Source organism: Colias croceus, chromosome Z (genome assembly GCF_905220415.1).
Source record: "Colias croceus chromosome Z, ilColCroc2.1".
NCBI classification, from domain to species: Eukaryota; Metazoa; Arthropoda; class Insecta; order Lepidoptera; family Pieridae; genus Colias; species Colias croceus.
Window position 1 is genome coordinate 10,113,375 of NC_059568.1, and position 20,844 is coordinate 10,134,218.

At 31.6% G+C, this 20,844-nt stretch overlaps 1 protein-coding gene across 8 annotated transcripts in view; it reads right to left on the reverse strand.

The window, feature by feature from the left end:
• Positions 1-20,527, reverse strand: part of LOC123705573 (GRB10-interacting GYF protein 2) — a 40,407-nt gene extending 19,880 nt beyond the window's left edge. For 3 of the 8 annotated variants that reach the window (XM_045654419.1, XM_045654422.1, XM_045654417.1), the window contains exons 1-16: positions 20,461-20,527; positions 16,767-17,300; positions 16,316-16,454; positions 16,065-16,204; positions 15,779-15,943; positions 12,780-12,877; positions 12,477-12,579; positions 12,227-12,336; positions 11,987-12,126; positions 11,531-11,928; positions 10,938-11,457; positions 10,661-10,858; positions 9,230-9,379; positions 8,978-9,073; positions 7,693-7,785; positions 4,746-4,865 (exon numbers count right to left, since the gene is read on the reverse strand). In XM_045654419.1, the coding sequence (XP_045510375.1) occupies positions 4,746-4,865; positions 7,693-7,785; positions 8,978-9,073; positions 9,230-9,379; positions 10,661-10,858; positions 10,938-11,457; positions 11,531-11,928; positions 11,987-12,126; positions 12,227-12,336; positions 12,477-12,579; positions 12,780-12,877; positions 15,779-15,943; positions 16,065-16,204; positions 16,316-16,454; positions 16,767-17,245 (2,949 nt within the window). In that variant the 5' untranslated portion in view covers positions 17,246-17,300; positions 20,461-20,527. The remainder of the gene's footprint in view (positions 1-4,745; positions 4,866-7,692; positions 7,786-8,977; positions 9,074-9,229; positions 9,380-10,660; positions 10,859-10,937; positions 11,458-11,530; positions 11,929-11,986; positions 12,127-12,226; positions 12,337-12,476; positions 12,580-12,779; positions 12,878-15,778; positions 15,944-16,064; positions 16,205-16,315; positions 16,455-16,766; positions 17,301-20,460) is intronic. The other 5 variants (XM_045654423.1, XM_045654420.1, XM_045654421.1 and 2 more) reach the window with 5 other exon arrangements.
• Positions 20,528-20,844: the final 317 nt, after the last annotated feature.

The window sequence follows — 20,844 nt, forward strand, 5'->3', positions numbered from 1 at the left end:
CTTCTTTTTATCCATGAAATAGGTATTCGAGTTCTTCTATTTTCGATCTCCAACGCGCTTTGTTTCTACTCTTTTACTGGTTACCTAACTGAAAAATTGTTTAAGGTGACTATTTATTTGTACAGATGTTCAAAAAGGAATCATGAACTCAGTACTATAAAAAATTGCCCGTAATATCTGAAAGCAGATGATTTGAGAATCTTGATCCATTGAAAGATTTGTTATTCTGGTTTCGCTTCTCCTTTCTATATGTACTGCATCAGGATATTCGTAGATTTCGAAAAAAGTTCACTCGAATATATTTAAGTTGATTTCATACTTAAAATGATGAAATTCAACATTTTTTATTCCAGGTAAACATTGAGTAACAGTTGATCAGCAATGTTGCTGAAAACTTTGAATGTGGTCGCTTTTCGGGCAGACACAATTTCAACATGCGTTATCAACCCTTGGCACACGCATTTTTAAAGTGTTTTTTGTTTAGACACGTCAATGATAACTTACGAAGTTCTCGCTTCTTTTAATTACAAAGAAAAACATTTTTTCATCAATTTCTCTTTTATAACACTCAACAAATTTAGTGTCACCATATAGTTTTTATCATTAAGGATATGCTTTGATAGGCTTTTGCCTACCTGATGCAATCTTGACACTACAATTGAACTTCGCTCACCAGATAGCTATGAATAGTAAACTTGTGGCAAGTCTACCGAGGCATATTCTCTATGTTAAAACCGATATATAGAGACTATATTAGTTTGGTTATCATAAGAGAAGTGACCATAAAAATATAAAAATTGATAAAAATATATTGCATTCATTGGATTTCACACCTTGTAATGTTTATTTGTGTGTACATATGAATAATAAACTAAATAACAGCGTTTCATTCAATAAAACTGAAAAAACGTAAATAAATAAATAATTCTGCATATACAAAAAAAAACCTTATATAAATAAAATAATATGATAAAAAAATCATACATAAATTCGCTTTTTTTACCTAAGTATAAGGCCGGTGAACACATCTTGTGAAAATATTAACATTTATGGTTGCTTTATAATCAACATAATATATAATATATTAAAAAAATAGATCAATTAATCAATATAAGATTTGATTTTTATTTAACTTTTATTTTTAATATAACACTCTCTATTGCTACGGCCACACTACCGTGATATGCCAATAATTATTACCACAACTTTAACAACACCTAGGTGTAACCACGACTTATGGCCATAATTGTACAATGCCAATCAATATGACAAATGGCGGTAGGCAATAGCTCCGGTGGCGGTATTCATTCGCACATCAAAGAAGATTACCGCGGTAATTATTGCGTTTGCGGCCACACTACCGTTTGTTCAGTGTGCAATATGAGCTCACCGGCGACGCACGTATCGACCGACATGGAGTGGTCATATGAAAAAGCGCTCGATGCCGCTAGAATTTTTGGAATTATTCCAATCCGAACTGTCAATTTGAGATACCCGACAGAAGAACTATAAAAATCGCAGTGTACACAATGATGCGTGGCGTTCCAAGTACAAATGATGATTTGAAAAAGAAATAATCCTTTTGAAGAAGAATCCTTTGAAAATCCTTGATGAATTATTACAGAAACCATATTATATATTAATTATTAACTAATATTTTTTTTCTGCTGTAAATGCCAATAATTACCGACATATCTAGGTAAACTCTAGTGTAACCACATCAGTTCATGCAGTAATTTAGACGGTAATATAATGCCATAATTATTGCGGTAACAGCCCGGTAGACGGTAAGGTAGTGTGGCCGTAGCATATAGAAATATTGACAATTATTGCTATAGTTCTACAATTTGAATTATTTCAAACTTATGTAGTTCAAGATTAATTATATATTTTATTGCTTGAAAAATATATTCCAGCTATAGGCTATGTTTATCATAGTGACAATATGTAATACGGCATGCAAATGATTATTACAACATACATACAACATACAAACTACGCAACTACTGCTATTAATTTGCCGAAAATAATGCATGATATCTTTAAACTCTCATGAAATTTATTTATTACATTTGATTAGTTCACCAACTAAATGGATTTATAGTCATGTGTAGAAAAAGGATATGTTGTTTTGGAGTTTACTTGATGATAAAAAATTGCACTCAATAAGAGAGATTATCAGGTTTCACGTGGTAATCATTAAATTTCGAAGCTCAGTCAGTATTTTAAGGCGTACTACAAAAAGTTCTTACCATCTTAACTTATAATATGTGTATGTGGATGTATGTGTGTTTCACGAAAAAACTACTGGTCTGATTTGGATGGAACTTATCAATATTATAGGTTGTACATCAGAATAACACATAAGTTATAGAATTACATAATTGATTTTGACGGCGAAGCACAGCTAGTAATATTATAAATGTGATAGTGTGTTTAGTTTTTGTTTGTTTGTCTTACTTTCACTTCGCAACGGAGCTCATGGTATGATCACGGTTTGTAGATAGTTGCGAGGGTACTTCCAAGAGTAAAACATATAATTCCTATCAAATCCATAGGAGAAGGTAAATTTTGATGCATGTCAAATTCCAATAAATGGCGCTATTACTGTAAATTTCCTTTAACCACACAAGTGTAGCCGCGGGCAAAAGCTACTAAAATAATAAATAGATGGTATAATAAGACTTTAAGTGTAGAAGAATAATTAAACAATTAAATTGAATATTAAAACATAGCCAACGCGGACAATTCGGAGTGATCGTTGTAATCTGATTCCTAATTTTAATCCAGTTGCAATCTTAGTTTATATATTTTCTGTCAAAAAGCTTAATATTATTGTCCTGACTCCACCAAATTAATTTAAAAACTAATTTATATGCATTTATAAAATATATCTATCTATTATCCGAGCGGTGTGACTACAGCGTATATTTTATTAATTAAAGCAAACATTTTTCATTTGAAGCAGTTAAATTGAAGCACCACAATCCCAAGTACTTTATACATTAGGTACATGAGAACTCAAAATAAGCTCCAAAAGCAATCAAGGAATCATGAATTAGATAGTGATATTTTACAGAAGGCTAAACCTACTTGTCCCTAAAGAAAATAGATCAGTTAAACATATGTATGAATAATGCTTCTGCCACATACCCCGCTAAAAAACACGAGACTTTCACTCATACAAAGCCTTGTCGAATCAAAATAATATGTTTATGATAACATGTTGTACATAAGACAAGTGGACCTATTTTAACCTTGTTTGGATTAGAAGAATGAAATGGAAGTGTTCACATTTTTTATTCTTATCTAGTTCGAATCCCTACTAATATTATAAATGCGAAAGTAACTCTGTCTGTCTGTCTATCTGTCTGTTACGCTTTCCCGCTTAAACCTCTCAACCGATTTTGATGAAATTTGGCACAGACAATCTTTAGACCCTGAGAAGAACATAGGCTACCTTTATTGCGAAATATATACCACGGACGAAGCCAAGGCGGACCGCTAGTTTTCAATATATTTTTGATGCAGTTCTATTTCTTTTAAACATAAAGGAATGTCAATTTTCAATATAGAAATAACTATCAAAGTAAAACTATGTGAAGAATAAACTGACAAACTAATATTAATCATTAAAATCCGTTCAGACGTTCCCGAGTTATTAGTGCTGTATTTTTCATTAAGTTATTTATATTTATGAAATTTATAATTCACTAGTTTCGCTCAAGAAGCATTGAGTGCACATGAAGAATCCTAAAAAAATAATATAACACAGTAGCACATTGCTGAACAACTCTAACTGTTGAGTTTATATCGCCACTTAATTTTCACACAATTAATAAAATTAACAAATCTTTCATGAAGACAAAAGCTGTAATAAGTTATTAGTTTTTATTGTGTTAGTTATGACATCTAAGGTAGTTCATGATTCCTTTTCTTAGGTGAAATGTAAAGCGTATTTTAGGCGGATATTCGGCGGAAATTATTTCATCATTCAGTTTTTTGGATAATAGAAACTATTTGTGCACAATATTAAGTGTGGCTTACACAAATACAATAATAGTACGACAAAATGTTCATAATGCTTGGAATGTGCATTGCAAATCACGACAATTGAATCAATCAAGATATTGCAAGTGTGACCATTCAAACGGCATATCCTTTTTGAATAATGTCACATCTGTCACACAATATATTCATCCAACTTGAGCTGTATTTTGTGGTCTCAAATAATATAAACATGCATGCATGCCCATTCAATGTGCAACCTGATGACTTATATTCAGTAATACGACAAACTGTTGTTGATATTTATCGATTACCATTTTCATATTTTCAGTGCGTTCGGCAATTATTTTGCGAACATCGGAATTGCATCATCAATATTTAATAAATTGTGCATGTTCACTCAGAGGATAAATTATATAGTTTCCTGACCGAACTTCCGCCCAAAATTGGTAACACATTATGCTATTGAAGGCTTTCAAAAGTGTATTCTATTATAATGTAAGAATTGCGTGATTGTGACATCATTAACAGTATTTATGGCATTCCGTTATGCACAACACAAAAAGGATATTAAAAAGGTGGTTTACTGTTTAAAATCCCATTCCATCATATTTTCATCAGTAGATTTGTTTAACAAACAAACTATATGCAACCTTTACAATAGGCCAACGATGTAATGGAATTTTAAACAGGAATGAATATCACGGCAATAAAACGGCTACTAAAAAGATAATCACCTGTGATTCCCAAAAGAACATGGCCAAGTTGTTATTAACCATTGGATTAGGATTGGGGCGGTGAGCCGATTGCATCCATATTAGATCCTGATTTGGTGATGGCTGACTCCACAAAGACTCCTGCAACAGAAATATTGCTTCAAAATGACTATCAAATATTTTGTAATATCAACAACACTTAAAGCTTTCAACTTATCAAAAATAAACAAAAACAGTTCAAGATAGGAAATCAACAGTTACAATAGAAAGTTAAACAAAAGATTTTATGAAGAATGAAACAATAATCTTAGACGATTATAATAAAAAAAAAATTAATTATATGTTTCTAATTAATACAAACAAACAAAATACATTAATTGGTATATACCTATATAAAAACTTTTTTTAAATCATTAGTTTGCATATATATGCAAACTTATGTTTGATTTAAAAACTTTTTTAAAATCATTAGTTTGCATATATATGCAAACTTATGTTTTAAAAAAAGTTCCAAAGATTACTTCATAACACTAACATAAAATATTACATTTTGGGGTAATATATTAATTAATTTTTACGGGGACAGCTCGTTGGTAGCATAGATACATATGTACTAATTCCAAAATAATCTAATCTACATGAACAAAACTCATAATAAAAAATACTTTTATATTGACCTATATAATATAATATTATATACTTAATACGAAATAAAAAACTAATCTAAATATTGAATTGATTTAAGAAAAATATCATCCCAACTCTTTTCGAGTAAATAGATATAAATAAAAAATGAAATCAGACAGGATGCGCATTCCACAGTTCCATAGTAAAATAAAATCATTGTACGAATACAAAAAAAATATAGGAAGGCATAAAACACGAAAGAAAAATAATCAACGTTTAGCAATTTACGAATTCTTTACAAAAAATACCATTGGACGAGGTTCTACAATTGGCGGAGGCGGTATTCCAAATGGAATTGCTTCGATTCGAGCATAATGAAAAGTATTTATTGGTGTCTCCTAAAATACAAAACAATGAATGACTATCACGCCTTTTTTTAAACATTTGAAACATCTAGAAAGGCATATAACATATTAATCAATTGGAGACATGGAATGCGATAAATGCCCATTTTCACTAACAAACCTACGTGGGTTTGGTCCTTTTGTGGTTGGATGTAAATATTTATTTATGTTTGCAAAAAAAAAATCCCAAAATTCACTGCAAAAGCAATACACCTCACTCTATACAAATAAATGTATTACTATTAATCTGAGAAAATATTTCAAAATGTTGATAAATAATAATTAATATAAAATATGTTTTATCGTTATTCAAATTAATATCTACTAAAAAAAGCAGCATACTAGTTTCTATGTTTGTTTTAATCAGCCCTTCCGCACTATATTATGCACTTCGGCGGATAAAACATATATATAATAACTAGCTTTCCGCCCGCGGCTTCGCCCGCATTTTCAAAGAAAAACCCGTTCCCGTAGGATTTCCGGGATAAAACCTAACCTATGTCCTTTCTCGGGTATCAAAATATCTCCATACCAAATTTCATGAAAATGGTTCAGTAGTTTAGGCGTGATTAAGTAACAGACAGACAGACAGACAGAGTTACTTTCGCATTTATAATATTGGTATGGATAGAGCGAGATGTATATTAGGCACTAATCTTACTTAGCTGTATGAGAATTTGAAAGTGTCGCAAAAAATAAATGATAACGACTAGAGAATACATGCGCAATTATAAATTATGTTGTCAGGAAAATTATTAAATTTTGATTATTTTTACTCCTTAATTATATTCTTGTAAAACTGTATGTATGTACACACATACAATATAAAAACAATTATTTTAAAATGTATATATTATGTCACTCTTAAAAAACCGTTAGATTATAATCTAACTCGCGAGATTACAGACTATCGAAAGATTGTGATCGGTAACATTTACTTGCAATTTAACGCATTATTCTTCTTTGTAAATACTACAATATGAATGCAACGCAGTTCTTTTTTGTGAGAATTTACTCTTTCTAAACGCCGCGCCGGTAAGTTCCAGGTTGCGAATCGACGAAGCGCCGATTCGAGAGACTCTTAAATCTGTGTACCTATACCTAACCTAACCCAACATAACGAATTCCCATTCCACAATGTATTTGTTTTACATCGAAAATTACTGCTTACGGATTAAGCTATATACCTACTGCTTACGGATCGAAAATTATTTTCGACGCAAAATCTATCTCGCGAGATTGTAATCTAACGGATTCATACGATAAGACAAGTGACAAATACATACAATTAATAAATGATCTAATATCAGACGTTGCTGTTTTTTTGCATGGATTCTTTCATTGTTAGTGAAAACGAGCACAACAATAGCAGTTGTATCATTTTTGCGCTTGTTCACATTAAGAAAATTAAACCTTTAAGCCAAGATTCAACTTTTTTTACATTTTACATGGCTTTGTTAAATTTTTGATATAATGTAATATTTAATATAAAATGAAGCATAATAAATAGCACTTTTTAGATATTTAAAAAGCAATAATTCCAATCGTGTGTTTAGATCTTGGCTTACATGATATAAATAGGATATCATTATAACAATGTTTCATTTTTATTTATTTTTTAATGTTAATGTCATGTTCAGATACATAATATAGCACTTTGCTTTTTTACTACAATGGAATTTTACTGCATTGTCTACTGACCGTTAATTTTATAATAATCATATTCGAATATTATAATGATATTTTATTTTGCAAATTTGTGCTAAGACTAGTTAATTCATGCCTTTTGAATAAGAACATGGGTAAGAGTGAAGCAATATTTCATAGTGTGTACAAGCGCGCACAATTAAAATTTTAAATGCAATCCAGTCTCGTAAATTGCATTTAAAACATAAGTCATGCATAAAATCACACAAAATTAACATCTCTTTGATTACCATGATGGCGTGCGGTAATGGCGGATGAACTTGAACTGTAATTAATCGATCAGAGCCCAGTCGTAGCGTGGGCCTAATGTTAGTCAATGCAACCTAGAAGGCAACTTTCAAATTTATTATCAGTATAATAATGGATATATTATTACAACTGAATTTCTCAATAGGGAGTAGTGTTGATTGCCATTTTCAATCGTGGAATGTTGTTAGCAAGCCAACAGTACCACAAACTTCGCTGCTGTATAATAATGCTGCTGCAGAACAGACAAACGATGGCTAATTCAAGTTTTGAGTTTCGGATCAATATCAACAAGTCAATAACAGTTTGGAGCCAAAATGTACGTCAAGTTTTTTTCATGTGGCTAACTTTACAAATCATCGGTTACGAAAGGCATAGAATAATATAGGTAAATAAAATGAAATGTCCTGTTTTCTGTTCACAATTCTTGTTGGATTTTGGAAATTTTAAAAGTATCGGTAATTCAATTAAATAAATATTCGTCACTAAAATTTTGTACTGAAACCCCACTATAGCAATTTAAAATTGATAAAGGTTGGTGTAGTGATTGTTCAATAGTATAAAATCAAAAATAGTTACACTGTTATGTTTGAAAATTTATTTTATGGTAAAACTTAAAAAATATATAGGTAGGTATTACAATTTAAACAAAATAATCTAGATTCGTTCAACAAACCTAAAAAGTATTGTTTACCTTTTACACAAATATTTAGATGTATGTATGTTAGTGCTATAATGCTAAAATGTTTTCGTATGTGAGTGCTACATTTTTTTAAATAAAGTTAAAAATCCTTATCCTGAAGGTTTACATTGCATTTTATGTTTACATTGCATTATCTTGGATTTCTTTTAAAGTGTTTAAGTATTTAAATTCCCATCAATATAACTAAAGTTATGTATGGTAGTTGTATTTCATTATAAAAAAAATGATTAACAAGTGGTGGTATTATATTAGTATATTATGGTGTGATTGAAAAATTATTAGTTTTGCAAAGGCAAGCAAAATTAGCATTTTTAAGCAACTTGAATTTTATTGCATCTTGAGACAATATAGTAAAATGTACTTTGCATTATTTAGTACTATGTGTATTGTGTAGGTGTATTTTGGCAAATCTCTTAAAACCCAAGCTTATAAGCTTTATTTAGCAAACAAATCAGTTAGTGTTTTTATTTTAGCACAAACAAACTCACAAAGCACAAACCCTTTTATCAAATTCCACTAAATCTCTGTTAGTATTAAAAATATTTATAATGGAATGAAATACTTACATCAATCCCTAGTCCTCCGTGCTGGTTTATCATTTCACGAGGAGGCTGCTGGCGCGAATCAAATCCGGGTATATGTGGATATGAGGAAATAAGATCCTGAAAAGTTATAAACAATGTGAAACATGAATTTGACATTTTTTTTTATCATTCAAACGATGTAAAAATATATTTTTTTAAAGAATAAAAGGGTGCGAACCCGCCCGCGTCTTTCGCCACACCCGAGATTGTTCGTATAAATAAACCAATAATTACCCTTTGAGCGAAAGGCACGATGGGTCCATAAGAACCGAGTGGGCGCATATGAGAATCGCACGCTCTGCGCACCATTAAACTGTTGTTGAAAAATCCTGCCCTGTACCAACTAAACATCTCCTTTGATGAAAATGGCCCTTGTATTATTTTCTACAAGAGAAATAACTGAATTAATTACACAATCTCAAACCTAAATATAGAAAATATTTACAAATTTTCAAAAGGATATTGCGCAGCATTTGTTATTTATTGTATAGAGAATTCGCATTCAATATGGGAACCAATCGCAAAATAGCAGCTTGTGTAGAAAATAACCATTCATTCAAAACCGTGAACGAACAAATGATTTACACTTCCTCCAAATACAGGAGTTTCACCATAATATGAAATATAACTTTTTTTAAATATGCCACAACACAATAAACAAAAATTTTCTTCCACAAATTTCTGCTTAGCTTATATTTTCTTTAGACAAATCAGATTTAGCTTAGGTAAGATCTATGTATATTAAATAGAAAGTGAACTTGGCTCATGAGTTTGCACTACATTATTTAGTTATCCATCCATGTCATTGCCTGTTTGAACTGTACATTAGCATGATACTTGATCCACATACAAATTTCTAATCTCAACTCTTTTCAAAGTCCCTTCTTTAGAATCTTTTTTGTGACAAAGCTCATCCATCAATGTATCCAAAATATTCAAAATTAGTGATTCAAGTGAGAAAACAGCAGATACATTCGCATTGACTTAAACTTTCATAATATAGAAATGAATTCGCAATTATTGTAGATTCATATCTACAAAATATAAATATTCTAGGCACAATGTAAATTTCCTATAAAATAGCAGTGCTTTGCATTGTTAGTCTTTTGCTTATATATTTATCCATATAAATCTATGTCTGGAATAGATGTGGTAGAGAAATATATTGACTTAGTTTTTTTTTTTTTTTTTTGATGCATTCTTTTCTTCATCATACAATAAATAAATAAGTTATTTATTGAGTTATCTTCTGCTATTCCTCCCCTATACATGTACTTCTATATATGTAATTTTCTTTCTGTTCAGACGCATTTGAACTTTAAAAACAAAACAATAAATAAATAAAATTCGCATTACATAACATAACAACCATAATTCGATTGTAACGCCCAAGGTGTATATTCGCATTAAATGCAATTTTTAATTTAATAGCAATCAAAATCTATAAATGAATTCTATCAATATTATTTTTATCACTCATAAGTTAAAAATTGGAATATATGAAAGAACATCACTTATTCTGAAAATATTTTCAATAGTTTTCTTGTTATTTACAAATTATTTCTTAATTGACATGTACAAATCTAAAAAAGGATCTCAATCTCTACTTATAAGCATTTGCTGATAAAATAATAAGTAAATAGAATAATATTAATAAAGTTATACCTCAGGATCCTCATAATACCACTGATCAATCATACTTTGTGGGGTACCATTATTTTGATTGGCTGTTGGAGGCATTATGTTATTATAGATGGAGTTGAAAGGAGCCTGAGCGCCACCATGTTGTAATCCGTGCATTGGGAACATATTGCTTTGACCTCCTGGATTTTGTAGATTCATATCATTAGGTGTTGGAATTTGCTGTAAAAGTCATGAAAATATTAATTATAAACATTATTAGATAAACACAATGTGTCAAAACATGTGTTAGCTTACATACCGAATTATTATTTTGCTGTCCCAAAAACAGTGAAGAGTTTGCAACATTCTGTGTTGGCATTACCGGAATGGCTGGATTCTGTTGGTAGTTGCCCATTACATTTGGATGTTGCGGCATCGGTATATTCATAGCAGGATTTATGGGATTGTTAGGCATTGCCTGTGGTAAAACTCCTTGCATAGGTAGCACCATGCCATTGTTGGCTCCACCAATCGGTAGACCCAATGAAGAGTTCAATACTGAATTGGGCATACCAATGTTCTGAATATTGCCTTGACCAGATGGATTGGACATATTAGGGGCAGAATTCATCATAGCATGATTTTGCAAGGCTGGGTTGGCGAGCCCCATATGTATATTGGAATTGAGGGATTGCATTTGCGGAATCATACACAAATTGCCAGAGGGCTGGTGTGTCATATTAGGTCCAATATTCCTTAAGGACAAGTTCGGTTCATCTAAGAGCGACATTTCAAATAAATCATCCACAATTCTATCTTCGGCCGATTGGTTAGTGTCACTGTAAGGAATAACAAAGTTAGTTAGGATCAGTACACTTAAGTTGTTTCATATTATATATAGCCATAACATACTTCTCATTTCCATGTGGAATTCCATGGAACATCTGTAGGAGACCAGGATTGATGTTCGGCTGATTGGATGAGTCAACTGTAGATGTTACAATATTTTGATGTTTCTGACGGAGACTATTATTAGGAGTTATCATGACTGATTGGAAATTGCTGCGGTCGTCATTAGCATCAGCAATATCTATATCGGAACGCATCAGGGCATCAAATGTTTTACTTTCAGCATACTGGTTCTTAGAATCCTCTGCAGCTTTGTTTTTCGCTTCTGGTGATGAGTCTTTTTCCAATTTTTCAGGTATTTGTTGAAGATCTTCCAAATCTATTTGCCTGTTGCGTGCACTTGTACTGGTACTGGCCTCGTTCGGATCAGAATGATTTGACGTCTGTAAATTTTCAACCTTCTATAAACATGTTAGAACTGTAACACTAATATGACATAGCAAGACAAAATATGTCTACCTTCTCAAATTTAAAATCTCCAGCAGGGAAACGTTTAGGCGAGAGCTTTTTAGCTTTTTCCGAAGCCCACCATTCCTCTGAACCTTCCTCTACAGTTTTAGATCGAGCTAATGAAGCATGTGTATGGGACCGAGCCAGCTCTATAAAGGAACAAATTTCATATCCATATAACAAATAAGTACAGACCAACACATACTTTTATTGAATTATTAATATAATATGTTCATTTATGTATCTTACGATATGGTGTTTCAATGGTTTTTGGTAAGTTGGAGTCATCATTGCTGTATCCATGGAACGCTCCAGATGAATCGAATGATCCAGCCCCTGCTTCAGGATTATCAATAGCCCTGTTTCAAAGAAAATATTATCATTCACCTGTATATAAGCAGTAACGAATGTAGTAATGTATTCTCATAGATTTGGACAGTGACATTCTTCAAGTAAAATTTATAGCTAATTCTTAATATTATGACAGACTATTCCTCACCATTCTGGTAGATCATCACTATGTTGGTTCTCAGACCATGGACGCCGATTGGTACTCCACGACTGTGATCTCTCTTGAGGCGGTCTGTCTGGCCAGTCGCGCTCTAAATTTATTAATTAAAAAATTAAATTGAAAAATAAATAATTTGATAATTTAATTTAATTTATATTTTCATAAATCAAAATAATCTTGAACTAAATATAAAGCATTTGTCCAGTATTGTAATAAGACAAGCTACAACAGCAACACAAATATATAGCAACAAATATGAATATGCATTCAATTGTTGAGTTATGATCTAACCTTGGTTTGCTGGTCTATTTCCTGCAGCCTCATTCAATCGCCATTCATCGCCTTCTTCTCTGGCCGATTGTCGCCAATTAGTATTGTGAACTTGTCGTCTGAAGCAAAATTTACATGTTTAAAAAAAAAATATATATATATATATACAGTGTGGCAACTTTCGATGGGCCCTGGAGGGAACTTTCCCTTGCTTGAAATACTGAAGATGGGGAATTTTGCTGAAAGGAAACAATCCTTTATTTTTAAAAAGAAATAGAACTGCATTCAAAGATTTTCGAAAATACACTTGCTTCATCCGGGAATCGAACTGATGAAAAAAAAATTGAATTTTGTTATTTTATTCTTAAAATCGACTGAAACAATGTTAAAGATAATTAATTTGTAATTTCTTGTTAAAATATTTGCTCTTAGAAATAGAAATATCATGGAATTGAACATTTTTTATTGTATCATCAACAACATGTCAACATAAAGAATGTTACTATTTTTTAACCGACTTCAAAAAAAAGGAGGAGGTTATCAATTCGGCCGGTATATTTTTTTTTTTTTTTTTTTTTTTTTTATGTATGTACACCGATTACTCCGAGGTTTCTGAACCGATTTACGTGATTCTTTTTTTGTTCGACGCGGAATGGTGTCGAATTGGTCCCATAAAAATTTTATTCGGCTAGGCCTAGTAGTTTTTATTTTATGAGCATTTTTGTCTGTACTCGATGACTTAATTTCAATGTAGCAAGTAACTTTGATTCACTTCCCGGTAACCGATTGAGCTGAAATTTTGTATACGAATGTAAATTGGATAGCGATGAAACATTATCATGACATGGAGCTGATCTGATGATGGAATCGGAAGGTGGCCATAGGAACTCGGTAATATATTGACTCAACTTTATCGAGTTTGGGCTCGTTTGATTCGTGTTGAAAAATACACTAAAAAGTATTAAATAAAAATAACTGCGTTAAAAACAACCGACTTCAAAAACGGAAAAGTAAGAAATAAAAAAGATTTGATATTATTAATTACTACATATTATTTTTATGTGCTATTTATTAAATAGGTTTGAAGTCGGTGCCAAACACTAAGCACTTAGTATTAAGCCCATGCACCGACATCAAACCTTTTTAGTAAATAGCACATAAAAATAATATGTAGTAATTAATAATATCAAATCTTTTTTATTTCTTACTTTTCCGTTTTTGAAGTCGGTTGTTTTTAACGCAGTTATTTTTATTTTTCCCTATTGTGATCTGCAATCAGTCGCAAGACTTATCAGATGAGGTGACTAAAAATTATGTAGGCGTCTCGTCTGCCTTCTATAGAATACATCCTTCCTTTTCAGCCTTTTGGCCGTAGCGGAACGGTTTACGAGGTCATGGGCCAGGGGATTGGGGTGACACGACAGACGCTCTGCATATCTCTTTTTAAGTTTCTCGATTTCTGCTTGTACGGTCGGAGCATTCAAATATTCATGAATCTCCACATTTTTGGTAAACCAGGGGCCGCTTGTGATGGTATGCAGTATGTGATTCTAAATACGCTGAATGCACATTATGTTGCTGTTACTGGCGGTTCCCCACAGTGGAACGCCATAGGTCTATAGGTTTCAAAATGGTGTTGTAGATCAAGAGCTTATTATCCACAGGTAGAATAGAGTTTCTTGCCATGAGCCAATACAGGTTACAGAACTTATAGTTAATTTCATCTCGTTTCTTTTTGATGTGGAAGGCCCAGGTCCAGATTGAATCCTAAGTATTTGACATATTCACTATCCGTCAGCACATCATCACTAAACTTGACTGGAGTGCAGATACCTCTCCTTAATGTAAATGTAATGTGGTGCGACTTCTGAGCAGTTAAAACTCTTTAACTAATAAATTGTTCAATTTGTATACATTAATTAATTTTCATCTGAAATTACTGATAATAATTAGAAGTAAAACAAATGAAAAATATTACATATAATAAATCTGTAGAAGGGTCAATTCTGTACATTTAAAATATTGAAAAAATAAATAGCAGGGGGTGTTACTGGATCGATACCAAACCCAAATATGTGATTAAAAAAAATTTTGTCTGTCTGTCTGTCTGTCTGTCTGTATGTGAAGACATCACGTGAAAACTAACGGTTAGATTTCGATGAAACTTTGTATAATTATACCTTATTATCCTGGGCGTAAAATATGATACTTTTTATCCTGGAAAAATACGTAGTAAAAAATTGCGAACCGCGAACACACGTTGCGTATTATTATAGGCCTAGCCGTATTTGGGTCCAATAGATATTTATGATATGATAAGATGTCATTGTAAGAGTTACTCAAAATGGAGAAATAAACCATCCACGCGAAGACCGACATCCGCGCGGACGGAGACGCGGGCGGAAGCTAGTACAAAATAATAATCGAATTGTAATACTGCGGTCTTGTACCGCAAACATGTTAAAAACATCCTAATTACTTTAAAACTTCAATAAAAAAGAAACGTCTAGGAAATAAAGTATGTGCATTTAGTAATTATTTATTTATTAACAATGAAACTAGTTTCTTTCCTTAAATTCATGGCTTTAATAAAACATCTTCGCGTGTTACTTTGAGTCATAAGAAAATTATAACTGGTTGTTCACTTTACAGACAGACAATTTTTCGTAGACTTTGATCAAGGCCCATATTATGTACTCAATAATAAAGATTTAACATTTTTCAGATAAAATGGTATAGAAAATACTTGTTTAAGACCTTTTTATATCGATTTGAAGAATAAATAAAAAAAAATATATTTTTTAATTTTTAGTTAGTTAGATTCCCGATTGATGCAAGTGAATTTTAGGAAATCTTTGAAAACATTCTATTTCTTTTTATAAATAAAGGAATGTTTCCTTTCAGCAAAATTTGCTACCTTTATTATTTCAAGTACTTTCCCTCCAGGATCCATCGAAAATTTCCACACTATATATTTGTATATTCTATACAACATGCAATATACATTGTATTGGACATACCTATTCCGGAATAATTTGTTCTGCGCCCATTCAGCTTGTTCAGTTGGTGTAGCTCTGCTCGGTCCAGCTCCATTGCTAGAGTTCCATGATCGTAATGCTGGAGTTTCGTCATCTGGTGAACCTGCACTGAATCCTGGGAGTCTAGGTTTCTGACTATTCCATCCTCTGAAAATAAAATACAAACAATTAAAAATTAAAATCAATTAATGAAAGAGTGATTAGTATTTTCATTAAATGACTAATATTGTTAGCACAAATTTAAAATATATGAAGTATATGATCTTACCTGCCATTGGATAACTGCCGGACAAAAGGAATGCGCCTACTGGTGTTATTCAATAAACCTCGACCTGCACCACGACCTGCACTAAATCGTTCTCCTTGTAAAGGTCCACTAATAGGTGGACCACCTCTAATTCCTTCTCGCTGTAATTTGATTAAAAAAATGTATTTTTTTACTGTATAGATTTATACTCAACTAGGTAATTCATAGATAATTCATTTTAAAGTATTCAAATACATATAAAATTAAATTACCAAATTATGTTCCTCTTCAAATGTATTTAATGCAAATGGTACTTTTCCCCTGGGTTGGTAAAGTAAATCAAAATATTTTAATTGTTCTGGTGCATCAACGTTACTGTCATACAGAGCCAACATCTCCTCCCTGCCATACCTATTTTCATAAATATACACATAAAAGAGACAAATATCTGTATATGGATAAGCTATTATTTTCTTATAGCTTGGCAAAAGAAAGAAACTACTTAGTTGCCAATAAACTTACATTATTAATAAATTGATTAATATACCACACCCTATTAGAAAGGGCTTTAAAAAAATTGTATGTTGATGCTTTAATATATTTATTGTTGCATTTGGCAACTAAATAAAATCTCGACAAAATAAAATTTTAAATAATAGGACCACAGAAAAGAAAAAATTTGCTTAAACACATAATATTTAAACAAAGTTCACATCTACATACCTCAATTTTGCTAGTAATACTTTATTGGGTTGTTGGTTGTTAGTTGTGTTTCTGTTTTGAGTGCCAGATGTACTAGGTACAGCCAAATTTGCAGTAGCACCAGAGCTTGATGCATTTTGTTTGTTTTGGGTTCCTGATGTGCCAGGCAGGGGTGTGACTCCAGATGCACATGAGTTTGATGTATTGTGTCTGTTTTGATTGACCGGTATTGCCGGTGCGGGAATGGCCGCAGCCCCGCCTGAACTTGACGCATTTTCTCTCAACTGACTGTGTGTTGTTACTGGCTGTCCTGTTGTGTTGGTAGTCCCGGAGGACGAAGCACCAAGACCAAATCCAGCTGTTTGATTTCCAGACATACCACTGGCCAGTATTGGTCTCGGCCCTGTGTTATTTGGATTATTTGGTCTTGTTAAATTACGCTCTCGCGCCAACTTTCGTAGCCATTCAGGACCAAACATAATGGGATTACGATCAGCCATAGCAGAATTTATGAATAGAAGACAGTAGAATAAACGAACAAGTGCAAGGCAGGAACTGAAACAAACAATATTTTAACAATATTTAAAATGTTTCATTGGTTTAAAATTATAAACTGGAACTCTTCTATACCTAAAAACTTTAAAGTTTTAATTTTAGTACTGCCACATGCAATATACGAGGAGGTATAATATACAGTGGTGGATGGATAATTAGAAATACCTTATACAGCGAGATGATAAATAGCCTATAGCCTTCCTTGATAAATAGGCTATCTAACATCAAAAGAGTTTTAAAATCGGACCAGTATTTCCCGAGATTAGTGCAATCAAACAAACAAACAAACTCTTCAGTTTTATAATATTATGTATAGTTTAAGCATTATTTCATTTATGTAGGTAATAGAACACCCGTTTATCTAGTTTTATAAGAAACTAGGTTTCCGCCCGCGGCTTCGCCCGCGCAGTCAAAGAAAAACCCGCATAGTTCCCGTTCCCGTGGGATTTCCGGGATTGTGTCATTTTCCTGGGATAAAAAGTAGCCTATATATCCTTATATATCCTTTCTCGGGTATCAAAATATCTCCATACAAAATTTCATGAAAATTGGTTCAATAGTTTAGGCGTGATTGAGTAACAGACAGACAGACAGACAGAGTTACTTTCGCATTTATAATATTAGTATGGATTGCTTAATATTAATCAAACATTAGCTTAAATTAAAAAAATTGAACAACAAGTGAAGTCTGATTTCCTGGTGTTGGCAGTCTAGACAACAAATTAATTATTAGAAACAGCATGGTTCGAGTCTTCCAAACTCAAAACCAGTTAAAATGCCGCACATTTTTTTTTTCTTCTACAAATAGTTACAGTTTTTTTTTTAACATTCTATAAACAGTTTTTGAAAATTAATTAACATTGCAGTAGAAATAAGAGTTGTGTGGAGTTACAGGAAAATTGCAAAATCTTTGATAAAAAGGTATTTAAAGCTATATAAATAATATAGTCTATTTTAGAAAGCATGGTACATCTGATCAAGTGCCTAGAAAAGCTTGACCATGAAAACCACTGCTCCGATATGCAAGTGATTCTTTTGGCAAATATGTATCTATATAAAATCCAATGTTGTTTAATTTTATAAATTTTAGCTAATGTTTGATTAAAATTAAGCAATTTCTTGTAAAACTAGGTAAACGGGTGTTCTTCTATTACATATGAAATAATGCTTAATCTCTATTATGTTGATAGTTGATACACAAAATATGTTAAATATATTTGATAACTAATTAATTGTGTTTCTAATTATACATCCACCACTGTATGTATAGTAAATTAGAGAGCTATGTTATTGTCAAACACAAACTTCTTAAACATTTATTACATTGTTGCTTTGTTTAGTTAATTTAAAAATATCAATTGTAACCCAAAGTCCTTTCACTAAAAATCTATGCATTGTTTGCTAAATGTCCAAAATATTAAAAAATTAAAGAGACTTTTCGCTAGCATCTGATGTTCATCTGGAGCAACTAAATTCTGATACTATACTCATATCTATTTTATTTATGTATTTAATATGTACACAGTGATACGTTGAGGGATACAATTTAGATTAAAAAACCGAAGGTTACAATAATGCTATATTATTATGTTTGTAATTGTACCTGTGTGTTCTCCAAATAAATAAAATATCAATAAAATATCACAGAGAAAAAATATTATATGTTAATTGACTTTGATATGAAATAATATCCAGTAACTTTTTATGTTTGTATGTATGTGTCACCACAACATACCACTGAGATTATATTTATAGCTGAAATTATTATTTTAGTCAACAGGAGTTGCTGTCCATAACTAATATAACTAATTCTATTTAAATTGAATACTAACCACCATTTATTTCAATAATTCAGAGAGTTGTTTGAAATGGCCTACATTTTATTTTATTTGGATTCATAAATCAAATGTCCCCATAAATATTAAAATAAACAAAATCAATCCAAAGGAATAAAATAGGTCACTTTTGCTAAAAAATTATTAACCTCAAAAAAGGATGTACAACTAGGTATATTGTTTAAAAAGAAACATAAACAAAGCAAAAAAAGCCTTGAAATAACTTCCCATCAAAGATAATGTAAAAGAGTTTCATGAAAACATTATAGTTAGGGATTATAATAATATTATTACACTTGGCTTCATAGCAATAGCAAAGAAAGGGCATTATTTATATTTTTAGAATAATTTATATGACTCCATAAATAAAATAAATTTGATTTCGTTTTATTTTGTTTAATTAAAAAAAAAATATCACTGTAGATAAAGACACTTGTTACAGTAATATCATTACAAGTAATGATTGTCAACAAATGTTGTGTGTGTATGTATCTAATTAAACGTCATTCCCTCAAAATTTATGACGAATACACTATTAATGGCCGTTAATTTCACTTGTAAGTTCATTTATTAGGAATACGAAGGTAGATATAAAAAAACGTGATCATTAGCATTATTTATATTTTTAGAATAATTTATATGACTCCATAAATAAAATAAATTTGATTTCGTTTTATTTTGTTTAATTAAAAAAAAAATATCACTGTAGATAAAGACACTTGTTACAGTAATATCATTACAAGTAATGATTGTCAACAAATGTTGTGTGTGTATGTATCTAATTAAACGTCATTCCCTCAAAATTTATGACGAATACACTATTAATGGCCGTTAATTTCACTTGTAAGTTCATTTATTAGGAATACGAAGGTAGATATAAAAAAACGTGATCGAATAACAATTCGCCACCACGTTAGTTCCATTTCCAAATTGAATGAATTTCTTGAGTAGACTCCGCATCAAATGTCTTATTTCATGGAAATTACGACGATGTGTATACAAAGAAAGCCTCTATTAGATTATCACCAGTATATACCTACTCCAATTCGAACATAGATCCCGATGTAACTTGCAAGCTTATAATATATTAAACTCTCGAATATTACTTATTCTAATTAACTTTAATCAACGCAAGCGCCTCGTGCTTGCTGCAACACCAGATTTGAACACATAATCCAAGACTTCCGAGAGTCAAGGTGGCAAATAGCAGCTAACTACACATCGATACTTACGAATCGTAACACAATCTTTATTTTCATAACAACAACAACACTGATAATAACATTGAAAACAAAATATGTTTGAAACAGAATTTTTATAATTACCTAAATTGTGAGATCTCGAATAGCTTGTTGAAGCACACACCGCGCACGACGACAGAGAAATATGGCGGACGGCCAGTGTTGCCAACCCCAATTTTAGAAAATTAGTAGATTATGTGCCAAAAGTTGGTAGAAGTTGGTAGAATGTAAAATGCAAAATTGGTAGATCTACCTCCTCAATTAACCCTTATTTCGACAGAGAAGGTGATAGTAAACTTATTAAAGTTTTATTGTATAACCTAGTTTTCATGGTTTTTCTAAACCTCCAAAAAAAGAAAAAAAAATCTACCCCCCACCCTTATGGAGAAAAGCGATGTCCGCCACACCGGACATTATCGAATCTTAGTAAAAAAAGTGTTAAAATGACTTGTCCGTCCTAGCGTACTT